This window comes from Megalops cyprinoides, chromosome 2 (genome assembly GCF_013368585.1).
Source record: "Megalops cyprinoides isolate fMegCyp1 chromosome 2, fMegCyp1.pri, whole genome shotgun sequence".
Classification (NCBI taxonomy): domain Eukaryota; kingdom Metazoa; phylum Chordata; class Actinopteri; order Elopiformes; family Megalopidae; genus Megalops; species Megalops cyprinoides.
In genome coordinates this window covers 7,078,500-7,095,627 of record NC_050584.1, presented here as the reverse complement: position 1 = coordinate 7,095,627, position 17,128 = coordinate 7,078,500, and the positions used below count along the sequence as shown (strand labels likewise).

The following is a 17,128-nucleotide window of genomic DNA, read 5'->3' as shown; positions in this document are numbered from 1 at the left end:
ACGGAGTTGTGACCTGTGGCCTACTTTCCAAGAGATGCTGCTATGTTGAACTAATCATGCACACAAGGCACACTGAAAGTGTGTACGTGGCACAAGGCCGTCCCAACGGTGAGGCCTATGATTTCGAGCACTCATATAGCTGTAGAAATCACTCATGTAGCTGTAGTTCAGTATTAGGTTAGTCATGACATGTTTAACCATTTGGGATGATCAGCACAACCAAGGTACCTCAGTTCCTAGAAGCTTCTTTTATAATAAAGGTTTTGTTCTTAGGTGATATAGGGGTTCTCTACCCGGCTGAACTTTCTCCCACTCTGCCTCCCTTGTCAGTGTCTGTGACAAAGAGGAGTTGGGTCAGAGTGTACTCCTTATCAATCTAGAGATACCTTCAGAAGCAATGTTTTTCCAATTAGGCGCCAGACTCTAGGCGATGCAAGGACAGTTATAATTAACCACTCTGGACAGCTCAGGGATGGTATAAGATGTTCTTTGTTCTTTGTTTAGTACAGAAGCAACGCAACAACAACGTGGCACGGACCAGAGTCGTGTACATATATCTAGGTGTGGGTGCGAGAATTACCTAGCCGCACTAGAGACAGACTGAGCGTGAGGACGAGTGTGCAAGGCTTAAGACTCTAAGTGAGACTTAGTGCGTGTAGTACCTGAAGCCGACCTTCATGTATGAAGTCTTGCTGTATTGAAGACCATCAATAAAACCTGTTTCTACCTCATCTTCAACCACGCTCCAGACTGAAGTTCTTTGTGTAACAGTTTATTAGTTAGCCTGCGAGAACATCAATTCACCAAGAGCCAACAGCCCCCACATGGTCTTTTCAAGTGTACAGGAAGCATCCAGGATATTACTTATATCTTTATTTATAGGATATTATTATTAGGATAAACACCTATCTATTACTTATAGGATATTGTGGGGCAGGCAATGTTTGTTTTTAATACTCTACAAGAGCTTTCAGCCTACATTGGAGCTAGTAAATTCCTATAACTGTGGACCAAAGTCCTGTAGGCTTTAGAGATACCACCTGATCGACAACTGATTGTAGACAGGAACTGCGTTCGTCCCTGACCTAGAGAGATTGGCTCAATTAAGCAGTGTCACACTACTATATTTTGTATTCTGATGGTAGTAGGATGCAGGTAAAATGTTTTTAAGTGGGATTTAAAAGAAACCCCTCTCTTTTGAACAACAGCATATCATCTGAGAAATCCCAAGGAAACCCTCTATAATATATGATACAAGTTTTTTTTTTCTGTGGATTGCAGTTTTTTTATTGTTTCTGTACTTTTGTTGTATTTATTGAGAAAATTACAGTAGCCAATAAACACTGCTCAAAAAATTGTTCACACATGCCTCATTTTGCCCATAATGGGTGACCGATCAGCCACACGTATAGTAGATACTTTGTTACATTGGGACGCAAGACAAAGATTGACACAAAACATACAAGAGCAGGAGAGGTACTTTTTTCATGGTGTTACTGTTAATCATTTTGGTTTTGTGGACTAAAATGTAGAACATAACTCTTGAATGTTGGCAACATCTGCAGCATGAGCCCAGAAAGTAAGTATATTTTCTGCAGCTTTATCAAGAGATACACTCTAAATCAGACAATATAGCCTATTACTAACAGAGACTACAGCTATGTTCAGACTGCAGCTAAATATGCCCCATTCTGATTTTTTCACTCATGCCAGACCCAATTTGCATGTTTTTAGAACAGTGTGAATATAAAAAACACATTGCAAAACAAATGGAATCTTCAGTTCTGGTTTGGGCCATATGACTACGTGGAAATAAACCAGATATCTAGCCATCCAACTTGTATGTGACCTTTGTGAATGCCTTTAACTTGGCCCAAGTGATTTTTATGCCACTCTGCACGGGAGAGGTTACCCTAATTATAATTCTGATAGATATAATAGATTGGTGGTACATCTGCAAACATGGACGACAGCAACAATGGTACTGTATATGCCAATGGAAAAACAGTGACCACTGAAGCAAAGATGATTAATAAAACATTTTTATAAATGGTTGAAATATTTCAAATATTTACTACAGATATGAAACATTTAAGTAAAGATAGTTATAATATATATGAAATGTTTGATAAACGAATGAAAACTTTACCGACGTTTTAAATATTTCCTGAGTATATGAAACATTCAAAAAATGAAACTTTTAAATACATAAATTATGTATTATTTAATATTCAGTTTTCATTTAAAACCAAAATATTGTTGCATGTGGAAGAATCACACTACATTTTGCGGAAACATGGCATACATTCAGTTTCAATGTTGGATAGCATGTGTTTTAAAATTGATGCTGGTTCCCCAGCTCTTTGGGACTACATGATTTTCACAATATCATAGTTTAACATCTTCATTAAAAAAAATTTGCTTTGGAAGTTATCAGTAGAAATAAAGTCTCATTAAATTAAACACTATAATTAAACAGCATAAAGCTATTAAGGTATACTGTTGTGTTTTCTGTTCAGACATGTTCCTTGAATGTTTAAAATTGTTTAAATGTTTAAAACTTTTCAAGTTATATTGGTATATAAATGCTATGTTTAAAACTTTTCATATATATAAATGAAATATAAATGAAATGATATAAATGAAACATCATGGTTTGAATTTATGGCTATTGAATTTATAGCCACACCTTCCATTAATTTTGAAGTCATAATATTGCAATGTGGAAAAGAGGAGAGGCCTGTATTGTGGGGCAGAATACAGGGAAGGGCAGATTTCACTTCAAAAGGGTTACTAGGCAGAAGAGAAGGACATATATGAAGTATGTAATTGAATATCATTTGTTTAGCCGCAATGCTGGAGAAGGTCAGCAGGTGGTGGTATGCTGCAAAGAGCTGGTGCACGTCACCCTTAAACTATAAGAAGAAGAACAACAAGAACAGGGAGAAGAACAAGAACAAGAAGCTATTGCTTTAAAAAAGTGCATGTTGTCACACTGGATATACCAGCTGCACAGAGAGAAATGGAGGGAACTTCTGAAGGAACGCAGGCTACTCCAACATTCACAAAACAAGTGTGGCCAGAACAAATACTGCAGCATACCACATTGTCAGTCAAGTTAGGCAAATAAGAATACCAATGCATGAAATGTTTGACCCTCCCCACTGCACAGCACCTCTTATATGGGAAACAATTTATGATGTTTTTGTTACATCTAATTTTTGACATTCAGTTACACAATATATTCTCTTCATTCATGTTCATAATTTGCAGGATATAAGTTTAAATACACTGAGAGTAAATTTCCACCAGAAAAATGGGTTCAGATGTACAGCCCACCCTACCAACCCTGCAAAAAATAGGGCTCTTTGCACCTACAAAGCTAGTAAACTGCGTCTAATCAAAGAAAAATATTGTGGGTAGGGTACCATGCCTAAAGTAATGCTGCTTTAATAAAACATCAAGTCTTAAAATGGTTAATTTTTAAAACCCAGATTTAAAATAAACAAATTATGTCAAATTTAAATAATTTAATTGTAATTATTGTTTCAATAAATATTTATTTTAGCCAGATTTAAACATTAATTTTATATATATTTTAATAATATCTTGTGATGTAGCTGATTCTGCTATAGCTTAATCACCTTTCTCAGATATCAGAGGCCACAATAAAGAAAATCACGTGAAGCTAAGTGGAGGCAAAGGCAATATGATGGTGCACATGAGCAGCACATACAGTATGTGTAGTGAAAGACACGTGCTATGTCCCCCAGGGTCCCCCTCGTGTTCTTGTGTAACTGATTGTGTTGACAAAGTAAATGGCCATCATGCTGGGTTCAAGCACAATAATCTCTGCCATATAAATCAAGTGGTTAATAATTGAAATGGCCATGTAAGGACCGGCATAATAAAAGCCGTGCATCAGGTGATCAACTGTCAAGAGAAAGAAAATGGTTGCAGTCTATGCCAAACGCAGCGACATTCTTCCACTTCTAACAATTTAAAAGAAAAAATGTGTTATAAAATGTAGTATTTAGTAAAGAATAGTCAGATATTACTAAACAAGGACTGCTATTCCCAAGGGATATGTTTTTTCTACTCATAGTTTTTCAGCACAGAAGTGTTCTACAAGCAAATATGTTATTCACTGGACAATTTTAGAAAAAAGACACATTACATTGAAGATACTCAGTTTCTCCAGCCCATTTTTGCCATGTCCCCTACCATTTAAAAAAATGGCTGAAACGTCATTTATATAATGTAAAAAATATATACTTAATGACCCTATAATGAGATTGTGTAGGTTATTGCTGTCAGGCATGTTACTGATAATACCCTACACGTGTGTCCATAAAGTCTGCATAACATGTCAAATACAGCCTCCCCTTATAACAACAGAGTAAGAAACCTCAGCAGCACGTAATGTATTGAAAAACAACCCCTCCCTCAAACTCCAAAGTTCTCATACTCACAACTAAACTGTGTCAAGGCAGGGTGACTGTGGAAAAAAAGTAAGACATTTTTTCAAACCTATTGGACAGACAGTAAGTTTTTTTTAATTTACTGGTTATAATAAATCTTCCCTGTGCAATTCTCAAGAAAACAAACTTTTATATATGGTTTGTTCAGCTGTAATTGAATATATCATTCATAGCTACATAGCTAGGTGGTTAGCCAGTGGGCAGAAATACAAAATGTGATGGAGCCTTGACATGGCATTGTAACATTAATTGTTTAAAAATATTATCTGGTATGGTGCTGTATGGTACAGTGAGGTACAAATCCTGGTAGAGTGGAACAGGTGCAGTCCAGTTAGACAGGATAAGTTCAATAGCTAAACATTGTACGATAAGCGTGAATAGGGTAAGCATATTATGATCAATCAGTTAGGCATTACAGGATAGAAGTAATAAGTTAGGTAGACTATGACAGTGTTTCATATGTTTGCCATTGTATGTGCAAGGGATGTGAATGTGCGCGTGTCTAAGTGTTTGTGAGGCTGAATGTGTGTGGGTAAGACTAAATATGAGCATGGATTTCTATGTATGTACACATACATGTCTGACATGACTGTCAGTGAGTGCAGATTATATGTGTTTGTGCCTGCTTGGTTTTACATGTGGACTGTGTTTGCATATGAAATAATGAGAGGTATGTGTATGAGAGGGTGTGCATGAACACATAAACTATATAAGAAGCACACATGTGAGAGTATGTGTCAGAGTTTAAGCTGCCCTGTTAACTATTACCATATTAGCACCTACCCTATTAACATTTACAATACCTTGGCTACAATACCTAGTTATTCTGCCTACTATTGATGGTTCTCCCTACCACATCAGTCTTGCTGCATATGGTTGCTGCATTTGCCTTACCATGCCATACACTTAACATTTTAAATGATTTGCAATTCAGCTTTATATACAACATATTTGGGACCATTCTTTTGAGCCTATACCACCTGAAATGTCTGAAAGGACAGTCTAAATATTGATGATGCTACAGAAGATAATCACAGGGTGTTTGGTATTAAAACTCTTTAAAATCAAGTTGTCATAGTGCACTATTTCTGGAGTGAATTATAAAAGAAAAACTAAAAAAACTAAAAAAAAACATTGGCTGACTCTTGGCAATAGGCTGTTGAGAAAAAGTCCAGGCAATATTGCTTGTAAAAAAGATATGTAAGAGAATTGCACTCAGTGAGCTTCCAGAGGAGAGAAGTCAGACAGCACTTAGAGGTATTCACAATGTCAACTTATAAGTCAAATGCAGGAAAAACTAACAGACTGTAGAGCAAGTTTAGCCAGCAGGCTAACAAGCTGCAACAACATGGCGTATTTCTGTGAACCTACTTGTTTCTGTGAAGTTAGCTGGCCATTTGTTATTGTTGGCTAATCTGTACATTTACATGAAATTTATTTTTCCGCTTAGCAGGCGCTCCTATTCAGAGCGATGTATAAGATCAGTACATATAGCATTACATTTATATTGCTGACGTCCAATAGATGGTCTTATCCAGGGCAACTCCAGAAGACAAGCACAGAGGGCATCCAGCAAAATGACACAAAACTTTACACAATCAAGTAAAACCATCATTCACACAGGGACAAGAGCCATTGTCAAACACACAAAGCTGAAACCACAAATGTACACCTGGCTCAACATGAGTGTAAGTGCAACGTAATATACCCAGCTGGAATGTACCATTCCAACAGAAAACCAGCACATACCAGCACAATTAATTCTTCAGTTGTTACATTCTTTAGACAGGAACTGCAGCTAAGTTCTATGAAAGACATATATAGTACTGCTATATTAAACTTGTTAAAACAATCGTTATTAGGGAACATTTTTGTGTTTCCAGCCCACTCCAAAGCAGCTGTTCAAGAGGTGTTGTTGAAAAAACTTCAGACATGTATTAACTCAGTTCCGCAGGCTGTGACCATGGAATTAATCAGTCTAGACTGGTTGCAATTCTTCCCTGTTGTGGGAAAGCAGCATAAGACAAAGGACAAGAGGATTCATAACCTGGACTCAGTTTGGTGACTACAACTCTGATACTGAATCATCCAGTGGAATGCTAGATTTTGAGCTGCAAATAGCAAGATTTGGAAATTTTAAACGAAACCTACCCAGTGATTATGTTCACTTAACTTACCTGGTGTAACCTCCTTCATAACCAATGTACATGCATGAAAAAATTAGTATGCAGTATAACTACAGAGCTGTAGGATAAATAGGACAAATCAGAGTAGTGATTCAATGATGAGGTTCAGTACCTGGCTGTAATTAAGCTTTGTTTCATAAATGAAAATCAGACTTTGCTTGTGAATAAAAATACCTTCCGATTGGATTGATATTTCATTTAGGATCAGGTTTTAAATTACAATTAAATGAACCGCTTAGCGAGTTTTGTCAAAATTGTTTCCATAACTAAAATCAGACTAAGACAGTGATTAATGTATGACAAAAAAGCTAGGCTAAGACTGTTATTCAACCAAAAATGATGTTAATAGAGTGTCCTAGCTCCGGACTGAAATCATTTATTGATTAAGTATCTGTGTTTTTGCAGGTTGCTACCATGGGAGATCATAGTATTGCACGGATAGTGGTTATAGTGCTTTCAGTACTCCTCTTTCTGACTGTACTGGCATTCAATGCAATGGCAGGGCAAGGGATTGGTGAGTTAAATTTTTTTCTGAAAACTTTGTGTAATGTAATTTTTATTGAATGCAATTCCAGAAAATAAATTCTCAAACCGTTTTACTCAATGGAGTCCATATACAACCCATATGATTTCTTTTTGAAGGGCTGTATTTAAAATGTGCACTGTGCTTGATAGACCTGACTGCAGATTGTGAATGAAAATGATATGACAGTTCAACAATACAACACATGTGTGAGATTGACTCAAATATGTAGGTAAAACAAAAAGAATTACTCCGATTTCTCTTATGTTCAATGGCAAATTTAGTAAAAGAAAACCATGTAATTATTTAGCAGTCAATAATCAAAAAAGATATGTTTGATTATTCAGATGGTTGTAGAGCTAACAGAAGTTTGCTCACTGGTTTGCCTCAAAATCAAATTCACTTTTTCGTTAAATGCTACTAATATTTGATTTCCTCCCAGGCCCCTTCCTACAAGGCACAGGAAATGTGTCAGACATGTATGACACCGAAATAACACCATCAGGGTGGACATTCTCTATCTGGGGCATCATTTACACCTGGTTGACTGCAATGCTTGTCTACATCTTTACTGGTCTTTGCAGAAGGTGTGGTGAAACCCTCCTCCAACACAGCATATAAACCTCATAAAGAACAGAATGTGCTTTTTTAATTGTTAGATTATTTTATTGGCTAGAGTTAGAGCAGGACCCAGAGTTACAGTTTGGTCAAGTACTAGTTTTCAAGGTCATTCTGTGATTAAATATTACTGATATCGTCTGTTTCATTGTTTTTAGGAATGCTTACGGGTTGATGTACTGCAGCCCTGCTGTCTTACCCTATGGGTTCTTTGTAGCTTGGATCATAAACATGACTCTAAACATAGTCTGGCTGTTCCTGTGGGACAGAGAGTAAGTCCTGAAGAGTGTGACCAGTTTGCTCACAACTGACAACACACATTATCAATACAGTAACTATACTGACTATGGTAGATACATATCCATATGAAATGGTAGACTTGTGACATATTCCAAGAATACCGTTGTCAATAAAAATGGAATTTACAATTGAACTGTGGTATGAAACACATTGCGATGCATCATCATTTCCACAAGTTATTTCTTCAGAGAGCTTGCACAACACATGCCTTAACATTATACAGCACAAAAGCAGAGAGTGTTTTAAGCGCACCATTTAATATTTTTATTCTTCCCTCTCAAAGACTGATGACACCTGGACTCATTGTGCTAGCACTGGTTGCCTTCACAAACTACCTGATGATTTTCTTCTCCTGTGTTGGGCTCAAAGCATATGGTGCCTGGCTTTTCAAATATCATGACGTGGATCTCTGGTGCCTTCGAATGCTGGTAAGTTTCTACAGTTCTGTCGATACCTGAGCTGTCAGGTACAGTACAATACCTTACCATAAGGGAACAACAGCAGAGATTTTCCTCAGGCTTGTACCTCTGACTCCAGGGTCACATATCAACAATCAACGATTGTCTATACTGCTGCACCTGTGATGGTATTTAGAGCAATAAGGTGGTATAGTATGATGATGACCCACTCCTAAATTGACAGAAGACATAAACACCAGTAAAATCAGTACAGTACATTTCATTGTGCTCTTCTGTGTAGAAACCATATGCACTCATTTATTTATTTTCTTTTCTTGAAAAAGCTAATTGTACGTGTCCCTTGAAATATGCTCTGGACGTCTTAGGTACAGAATGGCATTGGTGTGTACACAACATGGACGACAATAGCCACATTGATCAACCTCTGCATTGTGCTGCACTATAATGAGGGGGTGTCCAAGTCAGATGCAGGCACAGTGTCCCTTTCCATCCTACTGACTGCACTTACGGCCTGGTGAGGACATATGAGGAACACGTATAATATGCATGCGTGAGAGAGCGAACATGTGTTTACATGGGATTAAGGAGGAGACTGTTTTACAGGGTGTAATTGCCAATTTTTTTATAATATGATTTTAATGAGGGAAGTAATGGATATTGTTTGTCTCCTCAGGTTTGTTTTGGAGAACTTTGTTGTGGAGAAGCATGTGCGGTACATTATCACCATCTACCCAGTGGTGATCATGGCTCTAACAGGAAATATGACAAAGAATTTTGACAGTACCAAGCCCAGTCGCAATGGGATTTTCATAGGTAAATTACATAATAAGGAGCATGTCTGGCATGTATGCAGTTGACAGAGTTGATTAATGCTGTACCCATGATATATGGTATTTTTCTTTTCAGCGGTGCTGTTGGCAATAGCTTGCATGATGTTTATGGTACGTGTTATGTTGGTGGTCTGGAGACACCGAAGCCAGCCCCTCTACAAGGGAATGAGCACCGAGGAGGTGATGTCACCGATGGAGATAGCTGAAAAGCAGAAAAGAATTTTCACTTAGACAGTTGTGAATTTCTCAGTGTTCATTCTTTTGGAAAGGAAAACAACAAAAATATCTCACCGGAAGACTGCACTAATTGAATGGAATATATTGTATGAGAGCTTAAGAGCTTTTTGATTTGATGAATGTTCAACCTCTTAATTTAAAAGCTGGCGGGGGAAGTAGGGCTATATGGAAATTAAGAGTCTGGAAGAGTACAGTATTGTGCCATTTTAGTTTTACTGACTTGTCCTTTTAGTGTTAGTGACTAAACAAACCGGTTGTGAATATCATTGCTATGAAAATGATAGAATTCCAGAGGATGTATGTTGAAGAAACAGGCTACTAATGGTATTGATTTTGTAAAGTCTGGTTAGAGTCATTATGCTCTTAAGGTTTTATATATTTCCACATGCTTTCAAACATTGAAAGCTTTGTAATTTGTTGTCTGTGTGAATACATACATATAAACATGAGGATTTCATTTTGACATTTGTGTTTTCTTAAATAACCGTTTTTTTTTTTGTGAATAATAAGACTGCTCTGTGCCACTCTATTAAGATTTTTTAATTTTTATTTTTTTGAAAATGTCATTCAGAAAAAATATCAAATACCTAAATGTTTTTTCTGTTATATTTTCTCTTATTTATTAAGGGATATGAATAAATACTGTTTATGACATATTTCTGTTTATGCGTGTATGTTTTCTTACTGGGGGCTTCCAATACAAGAAGTAGACCAGATTCAAAATTGTACATATTGCAATGACCAAGAGTGGTTGGATAAGGGAGACAATTTTTTGGCCATAGCTCCTTTTGGAACTTAGATATATCCTGTCTGTTTAAAACGGAGGGATCCCGCATAGAAAATCATATTTTCTAAAACATCACTCTCTCAGATTGTGGTAATCTTCTCCAATGCACTTGAATGATAATGAATGCATGCATCATAGGTCTCACCAATCACATCTCTGTGAACATCAAAAGACATGGTGGCCTGTTCATTAGTGATGCTGTGGTTGGGTAATACCTGGTGCACTCATGATACATAAAATAATATAATAAATAAAATACAGAAAATGATTCCAGAGATAGTCTTCTGTTTTTGCTTTGATATATTTCAGTGTTTCTAATAAAGCAGCTTTAGCACCCAACAAGAAAACCACACAAGAGTTCTTAATTTGAGCCCTCAAGTGAGCTATTGCAAATTCATCTGCCAAAGTGTGCATCTGAATATGCAATCAACATAGCTGAAATTGAACCAGAGGGATTTTATAGGAAGTAAAAGTGATCTACTAAGGATTCTCTTCTTATAGCTGGATATTTACTGAGGCAATTGTGGGTTAAGCACCTTGCCCAAGGGTACAACAGCAGTGCCCCAGCAGGGGACTGAAGCAGCAACATTTTGGTTACACCTTACTGCTATGCTACACTGTCGCCCCATTCACAAAAATACAGAACAGACACTGGGCATTGATTTAAAGGAGAGTGAGCACCTGAAAGCCTTGATAATGATCAAACCTCATCTTCCAGACCTTTTTCATATGCCACCACAATGTTATTTTTACCACAAAATGGTATACAAGTTTTTGGAAATGCTATAATTTATGTTCCTACCCAGTAATTCTGTTGCCCCCCACCCCCTGTAGGGTTTAGCCTACATGTCTTTTAAATCTTGTTACTGCTTCCTCCTCTGGAGAAGGCCCACTTGAACAAACAAAAAAAGTATATACTTCTGTAAAATAAGAGATTAAGTATTCTAGTGAGTAATCTAACATATGGGTAATGTGCAATGTCAACTTCACAGCACTTTAGGATGTATAATTCTGAGTACAGACTTCTTTCTCAGATTCAAGAGCAAAAACCCAATGCACACATTTCTTATAATAACCCAGTAAGGATTTCAACACAGACAGACACCTGTGACAGTTTTCAGAAAAAAATCTAATATATGGATATTTATTCAGTCTTTTTAATTAGTGAGCGATTACTCATGGCTGACCCCATTGTGATTAGTGTGATTGTTGCATATCCTTTGTGAGGAGACAGGCACAGTTGATCAGATGAACTGTTGAGTGTGAAGTCTAGTGAAAATCAGAGGAATAACTCAGTGCCATCAGTACAGTGGAGGTTGCACTGTGGCTAAAATGGTACACTGTCAATTGCCACCTGGGATGCTGCAGCAGTCTCACTTACATTTACAAAAAAACCCCAAAAACATTTATAGCATGTGTTATAGCTACTTCGTTGGCTGGACATGACATGGGTACTGCTCATATGTTACTTGTCCATCGCAAACCCTAGCAATTTAACCAGTACCCATCACTTTTATGCTCCTGGTGCTAGAACCCATGAAAAGAAAAGCTGAAGGGATGAAGACTACTCTTTTGTTTATTCAATCCATTGTGCCAAAGTATTTTTCAAATGTAAAAATGACACAAATATCAAGGCATAGTTTTGTGAGTACATACCTTCGTAAAATGTACCGTACGTTTGTTTTGAATACAAATATAAGTTTTCAATAAATTAACAGAGGCACAAGCTACATTAATGCATAAGACTAGAACCACTGAGGGGTGACATTTATCCATTAAAGGATAAACGAGTAAGGATTAGATAATAAAAGGAACTGGATTTGCACTGTCATAGAACAGCCAGCAAAGATTCTGTGTGTAGTTCCAGGCACTTTGGAAATGTCAGCTCGTTTGTCCTTTAATAAATGTAACATGCCTTTGTGAATCTCCCAGTGGGACACCATATCATCATCGGTAACATTGAAGCTACTCCCTTGCTTTCAGGAGATGAGTCACTGTTTTAAGCTGTCTGATCTCTAATAGGGGCCATAACCATGCTAATCAATCCATGAGGAAGTTACACTTTTGTGTTTCTGTAGCTTTTCTAGAAATCACTAAAGTATTAATATCGGCATTGTCTCCACTTCCATTAGACTATAAATCAAGTGAATACTTTTATGGTTGTGGATGTCAGGCACCATAACCTTGCATTTGAACATTACTGGGACAACAACATTGTTACATCATATGAGAAATATTAGAAACGGAGTGAACAGAATCAACAACATCAAAAAATAGTTACACTTAGCTACAGATTCTGAATCAGAGTATGGCTGTTGGATTACTATGTCATTAAAGTATGCTCTAAAGCTACTGTACAAACTTGATGATTAGGGCAACAATTTCACAATGTATTTCTTATAACAACAATAAAAATATATATTGTTTGCCTCATGCTGTAAATCAGTAACATTTTAAAATGCCTTTACTCAGCTTTATGCTGAAACTTGCTGTTGTTTAACAAAACCTGACAATGTGGCAATGTCAGCTGTCATCTTTGAAAATTTTCAGATGGAAAAAAATATTATTATTATTGTTATTTCATTTATTTTTGTAATTTTCAAATTCAGAAGAGAGATACATACATGCAATCCCCATTTAAGTACATCCCAGATGTTACACACAACTGCCATTGTGCTGCACTTGTTCCACCTTTTAGTGTGTGCTAGGGTTGAGGAAATGGACACACCCTCATTTGGGCAAACTCTGTCCTAAACACCCATCTACCATACGAGTGGCTTAAGTTACCTTGGCAGAATGTGCGTACTTGCAGTAGAGCTGTGGAACTCTTCCGGTTTGCGCTTGGGGTTTCCACACATACTGTATATCTCAAGTCTGAATCAAATCCTGTCTCAATTTTAAAGTCGTCATTGGGACAGTGACACGTTTTTACCGCTAGAGGTCAGTATTACACTTGCACTTCAGGAAATTTACACTGCTGCCCAAACTATAATAATATAGAAGAAAAGTCACTTTCCCTGACAGTGTTTGCATTAGATATATACATTACCTGCTGCTCTAAATTACATGTTAACCCCTTTGTTGTTATGGTGAGCACATTTCCTCAAAGTAATAAGAGATAAACCGAGATGAGAGAGTGAGTGAAAGAGAGAGAGAAAGACAGGGAGACACATGGAGAAAGGTAAGAATCGGGGAGGCAGGGAGAGACAGCAGCGAAATGTGGCTTCTCCACACTGTCATGAAGGGGGAGCCACAGCCCAGGAGAGAGCCAGTTTCTGTCTGTGACAGTAGCCTCCTGCTGAGTATGATTATCCAGTGAAGGTGACTCCTGTGACCAGGCAGAGCTGTCTCCGTGTCCCGCGGTGCTGCGGAGGCTCTACCTCCATTCCCAACTCAGGGGCACACGGCCATGTGACAGCGGTGCACTGTGGGTCAGGGCTCAGTTTCGGTCTGGGTTCACAGGAGTCATGGGTTCAGATCCCAGCAGGGATGCTGCTGATAAATTGTTTTAAGTGAGAAGCTTTACTTGGATAGTTCCAGCGAACAAAAACAATCCAAGGTCATCAATGGACTCCAGTATGTGTGTCAGTACATGCGCAATCTACAGGGACACCGCTGATGGACTCTCAGACAAGATACCTCACCTGGAATATCTCAGTAAAAATATCCTTTCAGAAATGAGTTCCATTGTAAACGCAAGAAATGCATGCTGCCTGATAATACTGTCTGCAAAGCAATCATACAATGTAATATGCCTGCAGGACTAGACCTGAGGGGCTGTAGGGAAAGTTACAAAACAAGAAGCTGTCTATAGTATATGAATAAGTTCAATGTTGGAACATGCATACATTCAGCAGCTAAATTCCAGGTTCAGGAGCAGGGAACACTGCTTGCTTGTATCGCATAGAGTGCTGGACATACTCATTGTTAGTCATGATGTCTTTATCTTGGGCATTCTGAAACCAACCCATTTGCTTCCAAGCTTTAGTTGCACTGTAGTAGACACAGACAAACATCCTACATGTTTCCCTGTACATTTCAGAGAAGCGTCCCCCCCCCCCTACACCAGTAGCCCTGGAGTGTGCAGTAAATCTGCACAGTAGCACAATGAGTACTCCACCCTTCCACATGTAGTATAGCAGCTGGTGCTAACGTGGCCACTGTGTGGCTGTAGTGCTCAGATTAAAGGACACCAGGTCCAATTAAAATTCTACCTGGGGAAGACCTCACAATCTGTCCTGCGATGCCCCCCTCAGATGCCAAACCAGAGCTGAAATCAGGATTGACACAGTGTGAGACTTGGCACGAATGGCTTGGTTTAGTCATGGGATGTGCAAGTCCTACAGGTCTTAGAGGCATCTTTCAATTACCAAACAGCTAAAGCAAGGATAAAACGCTTGATTTGACTGCTGATCCAACCAATTACTCCCGCTAAAGTGATTCAGTAATTACTGTAGCTGGCAATGCAGCGGGTGAAAGTTAGAAACCCAAATGTCTTTTGAGCAATGGAACCAGCACCTTCTCCTGCTTTGGATGTTTTCTTCACAGCTTTTAAGTAAGTTTAAAAGCAACACAAGACCAACTTGCACATACAGCACATACCTTCACACACAATGGGGTTGTTTTCTAATAATCTGTGTCTTTGCCTGTGCCAGCAGGAAAATGTCCAGTTGCACAGTGGGAAAAGCACCAATCATGGTAGTGATAAATCACAGCAGTTGTTGTGTTGTATGGTCCTGCCTCTGGAACACAGATCTGATGTGGACTTCCACTGGGGAATTTCAGTTGATCACACTGACTGGGAAGGCCGCACAAAACACATAAGAGGAGAGAGACAGCACACCGCATTCGGCTAATGGTGGGGTATTAACTGGAATGGTATGACGGGATGGAATTGACTGGGATGGCATGGAATTATTTTTTACAAATTGCAGTTGGGCTGCATGGATTCCAAACAAAGGATCAGATTAAGTAAAAACCTGCTGGTGAATCACAAATTGCAAAGCCATAAAACACCCTCAGTTTGGGCTAAGGGTGTTACATAAACAGCTAATCAGAAGGAAATATTCAGACAAAAAACCTTTTTACTATAAATCTATGGACAAAGCTAATAAAATCTGTAATACAATATGTTGCATGCCATAATGTGTTTGAATATGAATTAATTTAAGACTAAGAGTGATACTTCTAAACTGCAGCTGGCCCAGAGCCTTGCCTGCCTCCCAAACCTTGATTGCTTTAAATCTGAAAGCATTGTTGTTAGTGATCCAGGTAATGTTTCTTACAGAGTAAATCATATCATAATTAATAATAAAAATAAAGATAGATTGTGATTGGAGCGCTGGTTCAAAGTTATGACTGACTTTCAAACAAAGGTATCTATTGTTAGAATGACTGTGACAGCATCACAGAACAGGAAGCTGCAGAAGAAAGAGCTAGATATAGGAAAGATGGGGTTTGTGGGTGAGGGAAAGGGGCATTCAACAGGTGACAGCAAAGCATGTAAACTTTTCTAATCAATTTACTGAACATTACACAGGAGGGCACACAAATTCACCATTATATTCACTGCAAACTACTTTCTCAAGCTATTCTCTTGTCTCTGTTAAGGAATGCTTTGCTCTGTTAAGGAGGCTTTAAGCCATTTGCAAATATTTGCATTACAGATCACACCTCTGGAATTTTATTTGCAATTAGCAGGTGCGTTTTTGCTCTCATTCGATCCAAACTCAGGTTCAAATGCAACAAAGGGGGAACAGTAGCTGGGGCTGAGAGGAAGCAATGCTGGGATTCTAACGAAACAACAGTCTGAAGCGGCGGCAGCCACATCTTCTGGGTCTCTGTTCTCAGCGGGTTCACTGTGGAATAAAAGCATCGGCTACCCTCTTTTGCATGCAGACGCGGCAGGGTAGAGAGCAGTTCACCTGCGGGCTGCCTGCAACCAGTTTCCACCGGTCGTCTTTCTGTCTGCACAGACTGCTTAATTTGAGATGGAGAGACAGTCTCCGGGCATCATGCTCCTCTGATGCTTGGGCAGCACCACCACTCCTCCTCTCTCAAGCCATCCGTCCTGGCCTTTTATCCCGAATTGCGATTTGATTCTCTCCTGATTTTTGAGCACAGTGTTGTATTTCAGCTGTGCAATGTTAATAAACAGCAGGTTTAGGCCTCACAAACGGTATATCTGAAACATGGAATTCAGGAGATAACAGTTTAGCCCCTTTATTTTTAACATAATATGAGATGACACAAGACTGAGGCATATTTGCGATCACAGTAAATTCTGCAGGTGTAATGTCCTGAAACACATATGCATAATAATTAGCAGTTAGTTTGCATGATAATAGCTGCTATTGTAACATGGCTGCCTATAATGTTGCACAGAAACCAGACTGATTGCCTCCAGTCTCTGGCAGTAAGTGGCCTACCCCATGCTCTCCATTTTCCTGTGAGAAAGTGTGGGGAGGGATGGTTTATTTGATCATGATAATGAGGGTAACAAGGGTCTGTCAAATCCACTCCTGCACTCCTTGCTGTGTTTCCTAATGGGGACTGTCATCTGTTAATGATCTCCACCCCCAGAGACTGGGCTGGGGGGCATCTGTCAGAAAGCTGAGGGATCCATAGTTATTAGGGAGATTTAACAGAACTGGTGGGTGGGTGGGGGGGGGGTCCCCTGACCACAGCTCCACCCTGCCTCCAGAAGGGGAAATAAGGCATCTTATTAAACAAGAACATTCTCTGATT

The 17,128-nt window shown here is 38.6% G+C and overlaps 1 protein-coding gene across 1 annotated transcript; it reads left to right on the top strand.

Annotated features, from left to right (window-relative positions):
• Window positions 1–6,163: 6,163 nt before the first annotated feature.
• On the top strand, window positions 6,164–9,588 carry LOC118795350. Its single transcript, XM_036553781.1, has 8 exons — window positions 6,164–6,169; window positions 7,073–7,181; window positions 7,633–7,777; window positions 7,967–8,080; window positions 8,392–8,536; window positions 8,893–9,041; window positions 9,201–9,340; window positions 9,434–9,588. Exons 1-8 carry the CDS (start codon window positions 6,164–6,166, stop codon window positions 9,586–9,588), a joined length of 963 nt encoding a protein of 320 aa, XP_036409674.1.
• Window positions 9,589–17,128: the final 7,540 nt, after the last annotated feature.

Excerpts from the sequence above, each read along its gene's own strand:
- LOC118795350 (XM_036553781.1), top strand. Across the intron at positions 9,042-9,200 it reads CTGACTGCACTTACGGCCTG|GTTTGTTTTGGAGAACTTTG; the intron begins GTGAGGACATAT and ends TTGTCTCCTCAG. Across the intron at positions 9,341-9,433 it reads TCGCAATGGGATTTTCATAG|CGGTGCTGTTGGCAATAGCT; the intron begins GTAAATTACATA and ends TTTTCTTTTCAG.